General features: G+C 41.0%; 1 protein-coding gene and 2 non-coding genes across 3 annotated transcripts in view; 1 reads left to right on the top strand and 2 right to left on the bottom strand.

Moving 5' to 3' along the window:
- Positions 1-197: 197 nt before the first annotated feature.
- LOC122760889 (contactin-associated protein-like 4) overlaps positions 198-17,869 on the top strand; it is a 39,921-nt gene continuing 22,249 nt past the window's right edge. Inside the window, exons 1-11 of the mRNA XM_044016087.1 lie at positions 198-473; positions 566-712; positions 3,083-3,350; positions 4,310-4,459; positions 4,975-5,146; positions 11,391-11,497; positions 12,172-12,291; positions 13,149-13,349; positions 15,065-15,227; positions 15,902-16,029; positions 16,557-16,727. Coding sequence (XP_043872022.1) covers positions 198-473; positions 566-712; positions 3,083-3,350; positions 4,310-4,459; positions 4,975-5,146; positions 11,391-11,497; positions 12,172-12,291; positions 13,149-13,349; positions 15,065-15,227; positions 15,902-16,029; positions 16,557-16,727 — 1,903 coding nt within the window. The remainder of the gene's footprint in view (positions 474-565; positions 713-3,082; positions 3,351-4,309; positions 4,460-4,974; positions 5,147-11,390; positions 11,498-12,171; positions 12,292-13,148; positions 13,350-15,064; positions 15,228-15,901; positions 16,030-16,556; positions 16,728-17,869) is intronic.
- trnal-caa lies at positions 7,045-7,127 on the bottom strand. The gene has a single exon. It is a non-coding gene; the product is annotated as a tRNA-Leu (tRNA).
- On the bottom strand, positions 7,448-7,530 carry trnal-uaa. Its single transcript has one exon. It is a non-coding gene; the product is annotated as a tRNA-Leu (tRNA).

Genomic DNA, 17,869 nt, shown 5'->3' on the forward strand with positions numbered 1-17,869 from the left:
TGTGATTAGTTTTTAATAAACGTCCTCCCTTCTCACCACCTGTTCTTCTGATATTCACCCATCTTCCTCGTTTCTTATCCACCTTCCTGTCTTTCTTCTTATTCGTCCTCCTGCCTCCTCTACACTACCCCTTGAGTTCCAACTTTTTTTGTCACTTATTTTCTCCTGGGGCCATCTCTGGGATCTTCAACATCTTCATGTGTTTCCAATTCAAATTCTCATCCATCTGCTTTCACATCTTCTCGCTCATTAACTCCTCCACTACCACTTATCTACTCCACCCCTCCTCTCTTCTAGGTGGGGCTTTGTCCTCTGAACCCCAGTGTCTTGCTTCCCTTGGCAGCCTGTTAGATGATCGTCACTGGCATCATGTCGCAGTGGAGCGGCAGAGTTCCCACCTCAACCTCACTGTGGACAAACACAGTGAGACAATTCAAATCCCTGCAATTTTCAGTCACTGGGACATAGAACAGGTGGGGTGGAACACAGACACACACGTAGGCACATTTACACTGCAAATATATTTCATTTTTGCTGCTTTATTAAACTTTTCATCCCAACACAGCTGAGTGTGGGGGCATCCCTGAGTCTCAACCCTCTGAGACTGCTCGACTCCAAGAGGAACTTCCACGGCTGCCTGGAAAACCTGCTGTACAACGGCCTGAACTTGATAGAGCGAGCTAAACACAAGAACCAACAAGTTACTCTCTTGGTAAGCACTTTCAACTGTGAAGACCAATTTTGTAGCATGCCTGTTACAGTAAATACTGTAAAGTAATTTAAAGTTGCGGCACAATCTCTTATGTTGACTATAATTTTCATTTAGCAGTATTCAGCTGCAACAAACTAACAAGTAACATAAAGCTCTGATAAACCCGTTAACCCATATGTTTTGTTCTGGAATTAGTAGAAACCAAACTTGAGTGAAATCGAGAGGAAATATTCAAATTCAGTTGTTCATGTTGTTAATGATACAGGCTGATGATGTGGGCCTGACACTTTATGCTGGATGAGGCTATCAGAGGTTAGCAGAGCTGTATCTGTCATGGCCTACTGCTAATGTTGCTATTGTTGGCTGCACTTTGTCTAACAAAAATGGGAATGAATGGCCTTGTGCAAAGGCTCCTTTTGAACATTTTTGTATTTAGTGTTTTGACGTGATTTGACTGGCTCGTGTCTGTGTTGGAATATCTCTATGACCTGTCTTGATTGGCTGGTGCTCACACTGTCGCTTAGGAAACTGAACATTTCTCAATTTCTGCTGCACACAACATGGGCAAAGCAAAGCAATGGAGCCAAAATTCAATTTGGCAACGTCTTTTCAAAGTGATTGAGAAGCATTTCAGTTGACGCCTCCATGTGTGAGTCCCCTTTAATTCACCCTCACACATATTTGGGTAGAAGCACTGCTGCTACCCATACTCCTCTCAGTACACAGAAGGGATTTATAGTGTTCTCTCTCATACATGTCGACTTTCTCATCATGAAGGCTCGTCAATATCAACGCCAATATTTAACTTTGTTTGGGCCTCAATAACAATAGATATTCATAAACCGTATAGATCTGTTGAGAGATAAACAGTAAAGATAAATATTTGCCTGCCTGTTGTTTTCAACTTCTTCAATATGGTGATGATGATGACAAAGTAGTCATTCGGCGAAAAAAGCAAATTTGACATCAAGCTCCTGAGCGAGAATTGGGCATTAGGAGCTGGAGCTGCCACCCACAGTAAATAAAACATACTGCTTATGTTTTGTTTTTTCTCTCTTTTGTGACTTTCTTCACAAGAAACATCATGACACACAGTAACTGAAGCTGCTGCAGTCTCCCATTGTTTGCAAATCGCCATTTAATAGTCACAACTAAGAGTATTTAGGCCAGCAGAAGGAACTGTATTCGAAAGAATACATACTGCACTTCATTGTTTATTTAGGAACATCATTTGGTTTATCATAGAATAGAATAGAATAGAAAGAAGATACGTACTAGAAGAGTCGTCCCCCTGACGACCATTCAAAAGACTACAGGGTTCAGGCACTGGTATTGGCTTCACTTTCATTATTTATTTACAAGCTATGGTTGATACTTTTCGGAAACCATCGGTAATCATGTGTCGTCATCTGCTAATTAGCCCTTGGCCTAGTTAATGATGATAACAAGCACTTAACGAGGACAGTGAGTGATGAGAGACCTGAGGAAAGTTGCCGATTATTAGACTTTCAGTAATGCTTTCTTATATTTATCATTAGAACGGTTTCTATAAGAGGACAAGTGGAGCGAGCTCAGTGGAGAGAGAGCAGCTCTGAACCATTTCTGATAAACGGTCACTTGTTATATTTAAGGACCACAGCACAAGGAAGCAAGAACTCTGGGTGATTTGCATGCATGGATGGCAGTTTTAATAGAGGCTGTTTTAAAAGAGCACTGTAGCTCTTAGCGTCGTTGAGTATTAACACAGTTATTGTCCTTTTTAATAGAGAGACCGCTTTTGGCCTTTCATAAAGGCATGGTAACAAAAAAGAAGTGGAGCTTTCAATGGCATATGTCTGAGTGGAGGATTTTGGGATTGCATGAGTGGAAGTGAATGGTTTTTGGAGGTTTTGTTCACTTTTCCCCTCATATATTCCAGCACTGCTGCATCCTCCTGTGCACTTTCATCTATCACTTTAACAGCTCTACAAAGGGCTTTTAGATGTCATCTGTGTTTCCAGAGCATTATAAAGATAGCAGGCTGATATTCCCAGCTGAGACTGAGCATTGTAATATATTACTGCTGCAGCTTTAGCAATGGACCCAGTGTCATTACCACCACTCAAAATAATGGACCGCAAAGGAAATGTCTGTATAGAAATGTTCACATACATATCCAACACTCCATGCCGCTGAGATTGTGACACTGGTCTCTTCAGTTTGATGGTTTCATGGTTGTTCTCGAGGAGACTTGCTGATGAGATCATGATGACATGAGGCCACATGAGCAATGTCCTCCACAACTGATTAATATTCATGTGCTATGTCACTTTTTAACACAATGGTAATCATTTTTACTTTCACTCCACTCGACTTCTCTCTCCGTCTCAGGGCAATGTGACCTTTTCTTGTGCTGAGCCAGTTTCCGTCGCCGCAACGTTTCCCGGCCCCCAGAGCTTTCTCCAGTTGCCGGTGGTAGCAACATCCGACTCAGAGGGCGTGTCCGTGGGGTTTCAGTTCAGGACGTGGAACAACGCGGGGCTTCTGGTCACCTTTGCCATTCCTAACGAGGGCGGCGTAGTCTGGTTGTACCTGAGTGAGTCTAGACTGCGGCTACAGATTCATAAGACTGGCAGGGCCGTGCTGGAGCTGAGTGCAGGTCAGTCTAACCACCTAAAAAAAACTCAATCTGTGAATGTGAATTCACACAATGCTGATTCATCCGCTCCGCTCCATACAACCCTCTTTAGTTCTCAGTTTTGCAGTGTTTAGATGTCACGCGGCAACATTCCCCCACTGCACACAGGAAGCAACGTTGTGCTCGTAAAGCGAGACAGCCAAGTCAAGAAGTTTCAGAGTTTAATTCTGCCGCTTATTTTACTGTTTGACAGAATAAACCCGTCTTGCTCTACTGCTGTATAAACACAAATGCTCCCTCAGTCAGGTTCGACAGTATTGCTTGTTTTCAAATGAGGGACAGCATACAAATCATGTTACACTGATTCTTTTACAAACATGGGCAATAACAATAAGAGCATCAACTTGTTGCCACTAACTGAAACCTACAAAACCTTGAGAAGATCCTTGAATGTGTTTCTTTTACATCGAACATGCATTAGTTCTCCATCCTTGCAGAGACTTTGTTACATCGCAGTTGAAAACCCTTCAAGTGCTTTATTCACGACAACCTTGGACAAGGTTGTATCATATCACCACATGAGAACAGTAAAGGCTCATTTATGCTTCTTAGATGAATGGACGGAGCCTTTTCTTTGTACTCTGTATATTCGGTCAGAATGGATCACTACTACAGTAAAGTCAAAAGCAGCTCAACCGCAGTGGGATTTATTTATTTTTTAAAGATCCTTTGCAAGTTGATAAGACACTTAACACCAAAAGGCTGCATTTGTCTGTACATTGTTACAAACTCCTCCACTGTCACGCGTTTGATTGTTGTCAGATTCACAACCACACCCCTTTAGCCTGTAGTATTGGGTAGTGATGGTTACGTTGTCATTCCATCCTTTGGAAATGTTTAGCGTACTATCACGTTGTTTTGAACAAATATGTGTCGTAATCACTAGTGCTTTTTTTTCATGCTCGACGTCCGGTCTTCAGGTTCAGCTCTGAACGACGGTCAGTGGCATTCAGTGGATTTCACCTCTGGACGAGGACGCGTGGCTATCGCTGTCGATGAAGGAGGGGGAGGTGTCGCTCACTCCAGCCCCTCGTTTCCTGTCGCCATAAGACATCAGCTCTTTTTTGGGGGTAAGAGTGGAAAATGTTTTATACAAATATCAGTAAAAATACAGTATACTGTATAAACATCCAAAGTTGATCCACTGCTGCCTCAAATTTTGTGACATTTGTGACATTTCAAATCTTGCATAAGAAACTACCTTAGTGACACAATCTTACCAAACTACCAAATGAGACAGCATAGACTTTGGTGCAAGAGTTAAGAAATAAGGGTGAATCCCAACATATTCTGAGGATATCATAGACTTAAGCAGCTATAGATTGCTTTCATTACAGTACAGAAACCACATGGTAATAGTATGGTAATCATTTTGTTAGAAAAAGGTAGTGTTACAGTTCTACTGTCTTATTTCTGATGCAATTTCTATGAATTATTTTATTACCCAAATGGTAAAACTCGAAAACTGTTGACCTGTTTGTGTACTTCATTCTTGGCTTCTCCCTGCATCTGTTCCTTCTTTTTTGATTGGATCACTGTGACTTTTGATCTCTCATCTAACTTCTCCACCACCTTGCTCGTCTAGGTTGTCCCGCTGAACACTACAATCAGGAATGTAGAAACCCTTTTGACACCTTCCAAGGCTGCATGCGTCTCCTCACTGTGGACGACCAGCCAGTGGACTTGATCCTGGTCCAGCAACGGCTGCTGGGAAACTACAGCTACCTGCAGATCGACATGTGTGGCATCATTGACAGGTCAGAATCACAACTAGCATCAGTTCAAATACTTTTTCTACGCCAAAATGATCAGGTTTATACATATTATGAATACAGGTTAACCCGATGTAAAAAGGCCATTGACTCATTTCCCATTGTAAGTAGAGTAACATGCCCTTCTTTTTTTTATCCCCTTAAACTAATGTAATAAATGTACATATTAGGTACCTTCAATGGGTATTTAGTGAGAATAAGACAGTATGTCACCATAATGGTGACATAATCAAACACTTAGAATAAATATGTATATAGCCTTCTACTTGCAAAACACACTCCCACTTTGTGATTTGCAATTTGAGCTATTTGACAGTTTTTGCACAGACGCCACATGCAACCAGGCTCCTATCAGATTGTACCAGCTGTCAATCACTGCCGTCCTCTACAGTCTTATTTTCCTATAAGTCGGAATACTATTTACGAAAGATTCATCATGCGCTATGTAAGACGACTTGAAACAACTGAGATCATGAACTCCTGAGAAAAAGTGTTTACTGATGTTATAAATCAAGTGGAAAGTAGAAGAAAGAATGAATGAGCATGGTAACCTGATTGTCATATTTACATTACTGACAATCTCCTAGGACTCAGGGACTGATTACACCTTTAAGTCTCGTTCAGCCTATTGTGTTACACACAATACCAGAGGTGACATTTGCCCGTTGGGTCTTAAGTCCAACACCTTAACCTCTCAGAAAAGAGGCTTAAAAGACCAAGAGCTGAAATCGTTTTCTGTTCTTTTTACAGTTCTATATGAGACACATCTGTGGAGGTAAAGTGTAATGTTTCTTTTTCTTAAACAAAAGTCACAAACAAGCTTTAAAAAAAACAAACTTAAAAGTAAGTGCTCACAGCATTTCTATTAAAAATGGACAATTTGTGTTCAGTGAATATCAAAGGCTTTGAAATAACCACTGAAATTGATTTATGTTCTCCCTCGTATGTAATAAATCAACGTTCCTGTTCATTTTGTAATGTCTCACTGCAGTCTGCTATCCTCACTCACAAAGTATGTTACACTTCCTGTTAATGATGGAGATTTAACTCTGGTTTTATTTATTCTGAATCCGTTTCTTTTTATTGCTCCGTCAGTTTCTTTGGCCTCTAAAGAAGGCCGTAAAACTTCAGTTTTATAGTCATATTTTTGATGGGCAGCATTCAACCGAGGACCAACCGAGGGCTTGTGGCTCCACATTTCACTACCACTTTTTTAATTAAATTTCACACATCGTGTTTGTTGGATATGAACAAGTCAACTCTAATTTACTTTAGGCCTAGTTTAAAGTCACATCACAAACAACTTGGTCAATAAATCAAAGTTGTTTTTTTTTTGGTCAGGTCTTGGTTCAGCAACATTATGAGCTCAGCTGACCACCTGAATATACTGTGAATATGACCAGATTATTCCATCAATGGATTTTTTTCTTCCCGGGCATATTCCAAGATGACAATGCCAGGATTCATCAGCCTCAAATTGTGAAAGAGTGGTTCCGCGAGACATCATTTTCACATATGGATTGACCACCACAGAGTCCAGACCTTAACCCCATTGAGAATCTTTGGGATGTGCTGGAGAAGGCTGTGCGCAGTGTTGTGACTCTCCCATCATCAATACAAGATCTTGGTGAAAAATTAATGCAACACTGGACGGAAATAAATCTTGTGACATTTCAGAAGCTTATCGAAACAATGCCACAGCGAATGAGTCAAATCAAAGCTAAAGGCCAGGCAGTGTATAAAGGAATCTGTCTAAATGTCCACACAGACATTTTTTTTATTTCCTCCGATATGGTGGGTTTGCTGTTGCAAAGGTGTGAGTCCATAATGTGCTGTACTGCAAAGATATAGGTGCAACATCCACTGGGAAATAAAGAGGTGAATACCAGGAGTGGGATTTGAACCCACGCGGACTTATGTCCATTGCATCTTGAGTGCAACGCCTTAACCACTCGGCCATCCTGATTACATGAAGACTGTAAACCATCAAGATAATGGACCCAGTCTCTGTGCAAAGACACAAAACAAGCTTATCTTGTCCCCCGATGACTTTACACCTGATAACCAATTAAATTCAGCTAAATAGACCAAATGTTAGGTCTCTAAGAGAAACCCACTGTCGGGAGTGGGGTTTCCTTCTTCCTTTGATGCTATAACAGAATCGTGTTTGCGTCTTATTTGTGATATAATTGCAACATTGACTAAAGCCAAATCCTGTGACAATGACCCAGTGTTTGTGATCTTTACCCTGTTTTTATGTTTCATGTGTTTGCTGCTTAAACACAATACCAGGAGTGGGGTTCGAACCCACGTGGGCATTTGCCCATTGGATCTTAAGTCCAACGCCTTAACCTCTCGGCCATCCTGGTGGTGATTGGTTTACTTTCTCGCCTGGTTTTCGCAACTCTTATTATTTTATTAGCCAATTAGAGCTTGACTGGCCCCACCCACGACAGTCAGCTGATTGGGCGACAGAAAAACGTCACTCCCTTGCGACCAGTGTCTGGTGTCCTGTTGAGACAAACAGCCACAAACTGAGCAGGGATAAAAAGTGCTGCTGGATGTCTAGCGTTGTTGTCATTGTTCATTGTCGTCACACCGGTACGACCGACCAAGTTAAGGTACTGTACTACAGACCCAGGGCTAACCCTTTCCAAATTGAACCGTACCATGATGGCAATTGTTTTCCCCAAAACTTCTCCGAACTATAGATTTCTGATCCCCAAATAGAGGCTTGATCCAGCACACATGAGACTAATATCATACTGTACCTTCATGTAATTAGACTATTTTCAGTCAAACATTGTATTCTCTGCTATTGACATTTTATGCTTCAGGCACAAGTATAATAATGCCAGTAATCCATGATTGAGGGCAGACTGTGCCCAAGTGGAAAGGGAGCTTGGCTTGTAACTGGAAGATCACCGGTTCAAGTCCCCAACAGGGCGAAAAGGCTGGGGTACCCCTGAGCAAGGTACCCAACTCCTGTCGCTGCTCAGTGTGACAGCCCACTGCTTCTAATTCTAGGATGCGTCAAAATGCAGAGAATAATTTCCCTGCAGGGATTAATAAACTATCTAAAAAAAAAATGTTGATGCTTTTTGTTGCAGCATGTTGAAAATCTGGCAAAAACATGTCCCATTTTGTTGGGGTAGATTTTAACCCCTGCCCCTTGTAACGCAGGGTCAAGCAATTGATGGTATATGGTATTTGTATTCATGTATTTGTGTCATATACATGAACACCAAACTTACGGACCAAGAAGTGCTGCAATGTGAACTCGAAGTGAGTCAAAGTTCTGAGGTTTCTCTCAGATCAGCACCAGTGTATGTCGGTGTGATGAAGGAGAACCACATCACAACAGATTGGCCAGATGCTGAGTCATGGCTTTTCTTAAAGTCTTAATTAAAGGAAGGCTGAATTTTTTGTACAGTCACCTCTTTTCTTTTCACCATTTTGGGCAAGTAAACATAATCAGCAAAGTGTGCATTCAAGTAGCACGACATACACAGGCTCATACCGCCTTTTTTTGTAAACAGCAGTGACGTAAAATAGTGTGTGTGTGTGTGTGTGTCAAACCCCTTGGAGGTGACAGCTGGTCCTACAACAGATGGAGTCAAAGCAGTGTGGATAAAAACACGATTACTCATCGTCTTCTGTCTGTTCCTCCATCTCCCTTTTACAGAGTTGTGGATTCATCTCTGACTTGTATGAACAGTTTTGACTGCCTGACGCAGCGGTGCAGTTGTTAGTATTGTCGCCTCATGGAAGACACAACCCAAAAGGCCTCCTTGTGTAGAGGTTGTGTGTTCGTCTGATGCCTGTGTAGTTGGGTTTTATGTGGTATTCACATGTAGTTTGATTAAAGGGTAAGAGAAAGGAGTACACTTAAGAACGCAATTGCTCAGATTCTGCTATCTCCTCTCTTGTGCTATTTATGTGCTAATCCTTTCCCGGAGTCACCTGATTCATCTCAAACAAGATGATGTATCTTCTGTCTTCTATTATCTACCTCCCATTTATCATAGATGGATGGCAGGATGACCTGAACACGCAGACCACATACCTGAACTTTCCCAGCATTGCACCTTTAAAGCTACAGTGTGTTAGCATTTAAATTAAAATGAAAGTCCGCTTTCAAAATCCATTTGGCAATGACTTTATTTTGTTTTCTTTCCTTATTTGAGAGATCTAAAGGAAGGGGTATTTTTTGTTTTTGTTCCGTGACTCGGCTGCAGTAAAGAGAGCAGTTACAAATTTAGATTGAACTCAAGGAATGTGTACCTTCACAGATGCCTCTCTCAATCTCACTTGTAAAGTTTGGGTAGTGCACGCGCAGCTGCTTACTTTTAATCCTGGACGAGTCACCAGTCCATTACAGAGACCAACAACCATCCACTCTCACACCTGCGGTCAATTTAGAGTATCCAATTTGCCTCATTCCCAAAGCTGTATGTCTTTGGACTGTGGGAAGCAAACCCACACGGGGAGAACATGCAGACTCCATGCAGAAAATTCTGCTTCTTCTGAGTGGGCAAGAGTGCTAACCACTCCACCAACCGCGTGGCCTCTCTTAAACCATTTGTTTTTTATCGAGAATAAAACACTATCACTGGCTCTCCTAAAACACGTAGAAAAGCCTACAGTAGAAATCAGAGTCCCAAAAATGTGTGAGCGTGCCAAAACATACAAATGGACAGTTGTGGATTTGAACGCATCTTCTCCATTCCTTTTTCATTTTATCTTCTGACACCACTTTGCTTCTGACCCTCACATCCAGTATCTGCTGCACATAAATCGCCTATTCACTCATATATAAAACCTGGCCTGTTTATATGCAACACAAGGATAGTTTGCTTCATATGTTGTTGTTTTTTTATAATCCAGATACAGTTCCCCCATTTGCTTCCCTCGCGTCCCGTTCCTTCCGCCTATAAACATGATTAATGTCACGATGGTCACGGCAGCAGTGGGATATTTATCTATAAATACGCGCCGAGGCTTCAGTGTCATCTCATTGCAGCTGGGTTCATTTAGAGAACTTCTTCAAACAGCCTGACAGGAGTGAAGCTCTGCTGCCGAGGAGAAGTGAGTGGATACTTTCTATTCAGGCAAAAGAAAAAAGAAAAAAAAGCTTTTATGTGATATGAAAGAAAAATGTTAGGAGAGAAATCTGTGAAGTAATGAAATTATTCTTTTCATCTCTCTGGGGAAAGGGTAGGAAGGTATTCTTCTGATGTCATATTTCAGTATAATAGCAGATTTTTTATTTTATTTTTTTTTAAACCAAACTCCCACAGTACAAACATGTTGGCCGTCAAATATATAACTTTCAATAGCTGCAACTAAAAGGCTATTACCACCTTGAAATAATTAATAATGTCACAATAATAACAGCAATATTTACTCTGAATAGAGGTTTAATTTTTCCAAACACAGCTACAGCGAGAGCTTCGGAGAAAAACACAGTCAGGCAGCAAAAGGATTAAAAACAGATAAAAAAAAAAATAGATGTAATGCATCATTTGCAAGGTAAATATGTCTATGTACTGTATGTGAAAAAAGAAACGAACTTTCTGAAACACCAGAAAGAAAATCAATAAGTGCATTTATGGGGCAGAAAGGGAACATGTGAGCAAAGGGTTGCTAGTTCAAGTCCCGACCCGATCAAGGGCGGGGTTACCCCTGTGTAAGTTACCTAATCCCCATTGCTCTTAATCAGGGGCGTCAGACATACTTGTGCCACATACTGCACAATTTGGAATAATAACCTGTAAACAACAAGAATTTATCAGATTTTTTGTTTTACATTTAATGAAGTATCTTTTTACAAAACGTGAAATTTGCTTGAGAGAAATAAGTGCAATTTAGTAAATAGTATGGCTAAATTTACCATTTACACATTTGCATTACAACCTACACATCACAGTGGATCTATGGACATTTAGTCACAGGTATCTGGAAGTGGAAAAATATAGTATTTCACACTATGGGAAGATGATTCTGGGCTGTTTCCCCTTTAATGAGGTCATTTTCTGTGTCCAAATAAGAACATTTTGATGACCTGCAGAGTTATTTTTATTATAAACAACCATGGAGACTCTTCTTTAAACTATAGCAGGAAAAGAGATTTTCAATATTCCTGCTGGGAATGACTAAAACCGAGGATTTGGTGACGACGGCCTTCTTCGACCATTTTCCTTGACCCAAACACTTTTTTTTTTCCCAGGTGTTCTCCCAATCGGTGTGAACATGGAGGCCACTGCAGCCAATCGTGGACTGTCTTCCACTGTAACTGCTCTGACAGCGGCTACAGCGGAGCAACCTGCCACAGCTGTAAGTCTCCTGTCGGGCAGATGCCGCCACGTTATCACCCGACATGAACACGACGGCAGGGAAACAGGGAGCGATGACAGATGAAATGCAAACAAGGGAGCCATGTGTGAAACATGATAATGAAGGGAGACAGTGAATACTTCCTGCATGAATTAAAACCAGAGGCAAACAGATGGAAGATCGGATTGCCTGAGTTCAGATAAAATCTTATTTGCCACATTTAAAGACCTATTAAAACTCATTAACACATTTTACCCCGTAAACATGGAACTGATTTCAAGGTTATTTGTGTGGCATATTTTCACACAGCTGTATGCAGGATTGGTCAAGACTTTAAAATACTAATATTTAGGATTTGCAGCTTTCTGTCCTGAGCTCGGGCCACACACACACACACACAAAATAAATTGTCACAGTGGAACAGAAGGGTCATCAGTGACTGACCTTGAACACACCTCCCGAGTGGAAACAGGGATTTGTGAAGAAAGAGAAGTCATGGAGGGTTTATGGTCTGAGTTCATTCAGTCATTTCTGTTCTGTCCAGTGGGACGGACAGACAAGAAAGAAAGAAAGAAAGAAAGGAAACTCCGGTGAGGATTCAGTGGTGACACATGCAGTGTAGCAGCAGCAGCCTTAATCCTCCACAGGAGCTGATCTCATTATTCTCCTCACAGCTGTGCACGAACAGTCCTGCGAGGCCTACAAGCACAACGGCAACACGTCGGGGCTTTTTTACATCGATGTGGACGGCAGCGGACCAATCAAACCTCAGCTGGTCTACTGCAACATGACAGGTGACGCACACCTTCAGCCTTTCATCGTCACTCAACATGTTATAATGGAATTGTGATCATCCACTCAATTCATTCATCCAACTATTTTTGGTCATCCATCCTTATAAATAAATATGAATTACGATGAAACTCATGCTTTTATTTTCTCCTGTCAGGTTCACGCTCATATGCAAGTCTGGTTTATTCATATAGTTATCATTTTACTGTAATTCCTTGTTTACACAAAGGTAATACGGTTAACCAGAGAAATGCAGGTTTTAAGCGTTTCTACAAGAGTACAATTCAGTATCGATGATGTGGCGGTGATTATGCTTTAATATCTTTCACTTCATTCAGTCCCTCTTTTAAAGTCGCTAGCAACAGAATGATTTTAGAACAGTGCATGTGATAACGTAACCCAAGAAGGAGCAGAGGGATACAGATTCTATACAACTACATAGTGGTGAAATTTGTGCCATGTGAATTTACGTTGCTGAAAAAAATCCACATCTATTGCAGAGTCATTTGACCCAGGATTATAAACCGGGATTATTACTTTTCCACCTGGGACATGATATATGTAAGAAATGCACCAACATTGTCTTCACCGGTTATGTTGGTGCAAATAACTAAACTAAATTGAGTTTAAATTTGTGTTTATGTGATGTTTTTTTTAGGCTGAGATTATGATTATTAATCTCAAGAATTAGGATTCAGATTCAAACCTTTTGAATCTTTAAAGGCAGTTTACATCCCCTCATGTCACAGCCAAGCATAACATGTTGTTCTTGTCAGAGTTAACACAAATACATACGTATAAGAAGCTGTTAATTAACTGTAATTAATAGCATCTCTGTCTATCTATCTATTCGCCCTAGAGGAGAACACATGGATGGTGGTCCAGCACAACAACACAGAGCTGACCAGAGTCCAACCCTCTCCAGGTGTGAACCAGCATGCGGTTCACTTTGACTACTCGTCTCTTGAGGAACAACTGTCGGCCATGATCAGCCAATCACAGCACTGCGAACAGGAACTGTCCTATCACTGCAGGAAGTCCCGCCTCCTCAACACCCCAGGTGAGGAATGTTTGTTTGCGCTAGACATTTTATCCAGGTTTGCCGAACATGTCGTCTGTCTCTACTGGAACAACCAAGAACTTTCTGCCTTCCTTGTGATATAAATATGGCTATATTATATTTATATATATGTATATGTATATATACATACACATACATATATATATGTATATATATATATATATATATATATATATACATACATATAAGTTATATAAGTTATGTTTTAACCACTGTAAAAGCATTGATGCCATTTCAGCCCATTCTTTTTCTGTCAGACTGACATCCCTGCAGCCATTCACTCATTCATTCATTCATTCATTCATTCATTCATTCATTCATTCATAACATGGCTAAATTCTGTCCACCACAACTTCGGTAACAGGAGAAACGTTACAAACCATGTTTCAATCACTCACTATGTTCACGTGACATGAAAAGTGGACTGGAGAAGACATTTCTGAGTTAGTCTGTGACTGTATGGATTGACAGGTTTGTTTACTTAGTACATACAGTACACTGCATATATCTACCAAGGCAAGTCCACACACCCTTAAGTTTTTTCACTCCTGTGGAACTACAGAGAGAGATACGTGAGTGGTGAGGCAACCAGTATTTGGGAGATGGGATATGAAATGATGGATGGAGATAGCCAAAGAGGCAGAAAAGACAGAATGGGTAAAGAAATTTTCATTTTAAGCTCTCTGGTGCTCTCCGAATCGCTGACTCAGCAGAGACCTTTCCAACCACCTTCTCTCCATCCTCCCCACCTACACACGCTCAGCATGTGAATTTATTTATATATTATTTTTTCATTTATACTGTCATGGACCTCAACTCAAAATAATGTATTCAGTGTTGGCTGGAAAACATTCCTCTCCTTCATCTTGGGAGGCGGAGAGAGAGGGGGATTTTGTTTTTCCATACAGCCTTCACTTATTTTCTTAGAATCCCAGTACAGCGCACATTATTTCCCACTGTGTTACAGCTTTTATGTACTGTGAGCATCCGAGTCAATTATTGATTGACGCAAGAGGCTGCTGTCGTGTGCGCACTGGTCTCAGAAAGTATATATGGACCATTAAAATGATCTGCAGCCCTCATAACCTTTTTTGTTGCTCTGGTGATTCTTCTTTTACAACCTCTCTTATTTTCGGTTAAGCAGCTATTGAACACTCACAGCAACCTCATGAACGATCAATGCAGCCGTTACGACGTTATCACTTTTGAACAAGATGCATGTAATAACCCAGAAAGAGCTGATGGTGTGGTTTAAGTCACTTTAATTTGGGCCCACGTGGGTCAGGGTTTTGTTTTCGTTTGTTTTTTTCTTCTTGGGAAATTCAAAACTAGCAATGGTGTTGAAAATAAACATAATGAGACATCAGTATGGGTTAAATGTATTCCTGCAGAGGTAAAACTTCCCCTTTTTAAAGGTCTTTTTTTTCTCTACATCATTTTTTATCTTCATCCAGAGTAAAAAAAAAAAGTTCTCCAGAAGTAAAATGCCATTCTCTAGAGGTAAAGGTGTTTTCTCCAAAGCTAAAACTTCCTTTTCCAGAGGTAACATTTCTTTCTCTATAGGTAAAAACTATTTCTCCAGAAGGAAAATGCCATTCTCTAGACGTGACAATGTTTCCCACAAAGGTAGAACTTCCCTTTTCAGGGTCCTTTAGCGGTAGACACGTTAAAGTTTGTGATTATGTGTGTTTCAGAGGGTTCTCCGTTCAGCTGGTGGTTTGGGGGTCCCGGCACCGGTCGTCTCCAGACTTACTGGGGTGGAGCTCAACCAGGCAGCCAACAGTGTGCCTGTGGCCTGCAGGGCGACTGTGTGGACACACATCACTACTGCAACTGTGACGCCGACCGCACTGAGTGGTAATTCCCCCTTCACCAAGCGTTACGAAAGCTATGCTCTGACAGACGGAAGAAATCATTTAGTGTTGTGGATACTGTGGAAAACTGAGTGACTTTAATGTAGTTATATATTTCATTTATCATTGCAGTTCATTCCTGTGTCGTCTGCTTGTTAACTCACTGCTGATAATTAGACTGAAAGCTCCCTCTTTGCTAACCAAAGCAACTCATTAGAAGAGGCACGTGATCCTCTGCTTATTCCTATTTATTTTCTCCTCTTTTTTGTGGCTGCAGTGCATTCACAGAGAATAAATGAAAGTTTAATGCCTGTGATGATGTAATGTTGGTTTAATGAGAGGATATTACAGTTAAAGTCTTTTAAAATGCAAAGGGGAAACAAAACAAGACACATGCACGGATGAACGTAAGAATTAAAATACTGTAATAAAGACCTGTGGCAACAAAGGATGAATGCATTACTGCTGAATTGTGAGAACAACCAAATGTCTTTTGTCAGTTTGGAAAGTGTTTTTACAGAGCAGTCATTAAGGGGGAAAAGGAGAGCAAGGTAGTTTCAGTGTCTGTGCTTCGTCTTTCAATTAATTCACTCTTTTTTTCATCCTCCTTGTAACCTTTTATTCTCCTTCTTCATATTTATCTCCGACCTTCTCTTCTTCCTCCTCCTCTTCCTGCAGGGCTGAGGACTCGGGCTTGCTCACCTATAAGGAGAGCCTCCCTGTTAGGTCTCTGGTGTTGGGTGACATCCAGAGGCCGGGGTCAGAAGCTGCCTACAGGGTGGGACCTCTCCGTTGTCATGGAGACAGTAAGTTCAGCTCTGGTTGCCTGGTTACGCGAAATTAACTGAGTAGTGAAATCGTACTTGTTTCAGAATTTTTTTTTTTTACAAATAAGGAAAATGCAATGTACATCTACCTTTTTTTTAAAATAAGGAAACAAATATAAAATATAATTTCTGCTGACATGGAAATTATTGTTTTTTTTAATTCCACCTGCCAATTTTGTGATAAATAAATCCTCCTAGGTCGTGCACCTCCATACCAAGAGGCTTATTATCAGCAGCAGAACTGTTACTAATGCATATTCCCTTTGTAAAATGTCACACTGCAGTACTTGCCTCTCATTACAAAGCAAATCAAAGAAACGTGCTGCTTTTCCTTCTTTCCATTAATTGTAATTACATCCATTTAAGTAGATAAATAAATAAGTGTTTGTCGTGTTTAATCCCAACGAGACCCGTGCGTAAGATAATTAGCAGAACGCGATGGCTCACTTCTTCCCTACGTGATTCACATGTGAAAATCTTGACTGTGATTTCTCGCTGCTTGTCAGAGAGCTTCTGGAACGCCGCGTTTTTCGACAAGGAGACGTCGTACCTCCACTTTCCCACCTTCCACGGCGAGCTGAGTGCAGACATCTCCTTCCTCTTCAAAACCACAGCCTCCTCCGGTGTGTTCCTGGAGAACCTTGGCATCAAAGACTTCATCCGCATCGAACTGAGGTGTAAGTAGAGACCTCCAGGGGAAATATTTAATCCGGATTAGAGTGATGTGTCAGTGAAGCCTGGAAGTCAAAGTCTTAATCTGGTTCTTAGTACGACCCAAAAATCCAGAGGGTTCGTACTTAATCTGTATCGCTGCACCCTGAAGGGTGAATATTTGTTATGAGGTTGGTTAAACTCTGTTGTATTAACCTTAAGTGTTTGGTCAGTGTTGCAAAGTTGCGGCAGGAACATTTAATCTTGTGATCTTTTTACACCCCTCACATCAGTGAGGGAAAGATTCACCGTTTGCTTTGTTTCCACGCGACGATAGAGAAGTCTTTTTTGTGTGTCAGACTGCACAGATGATGAAGAGAACCACTAGCACTAGGATGATGTTTCTCACCGTTTTGACCCAAACTGAAGAGTTAATCTGCACTGCCGGGAAGCTCTTTGGGCTCTGCTTAGCTTTCTAACATCGTACAAAGTGAGTGTTATGTGGAATATGACGACAGTAACCAAGAGGGTAGTGTACTTTATGGATAGCGCTACTTTGTGGCTGTTTATTTACATTTATAGCCCTCTCTGCTGTGGTATCATTTAAAATGTGACATAAATACCCCCCATGGTGTTCTTTACTATGTGAATGGGCAGAGACAGTAATGCAGTAAACAATGTGTTGCACATTTAGGAGCAGACAAGCTTTTTTTCGTGGAGAAAGTCTTAAAATATGTTGCCGTTTGAACCTTAATGAGCCCATTTTCTTCAATTTAATCTCATTTTACTTTGCTGCATTTTTATGCTTCACTGTAGATGAGATTTGAAGGAGCATATACAGAATCTAATGCGGGGACACTGCTGCACAAACAGCCTCTCTCCTGAGGGAAATCACTGTCAGCGTGGCTGTTCCGGCTTTGAATACGGCTGCTTTGTTGGCAGCTGCCTCAGATCACTCTTGTACCACTGCAGCTGGTCCTGAGAACAGTCTCGAAATAAAAATATACTTTTAGACGCTCGGCTATTGTTTTATCTTGTTCTGCACTCCCAGAGAGACACACCCTCTCCTTTCAAAAATATGAAGGACAAGCATGTTTCGAAAATACCTGTTCCTCTCCGAGATTCTCTTTGTTTTTGAATTAAAATGATGTGAGTGTTCATCCCTTCC

Source organism: Solea senegalensis, unplaced genomic scaffold, assembly GCF_019176455.1.
Source record: "Solea senegalensis isolate Sse05_10M unplaced genomic scaffold, IFAPA_SoseM_1 scf7180000014135, whole genome shotgun sequence".
NCBI classification, from domain to species: domain Eukaryota; kingdom Metazoa; phylum Chordata; class Actinopteri; order Pleuronectiformes; family Soleidae; genus Solea; species Solea senegalensis.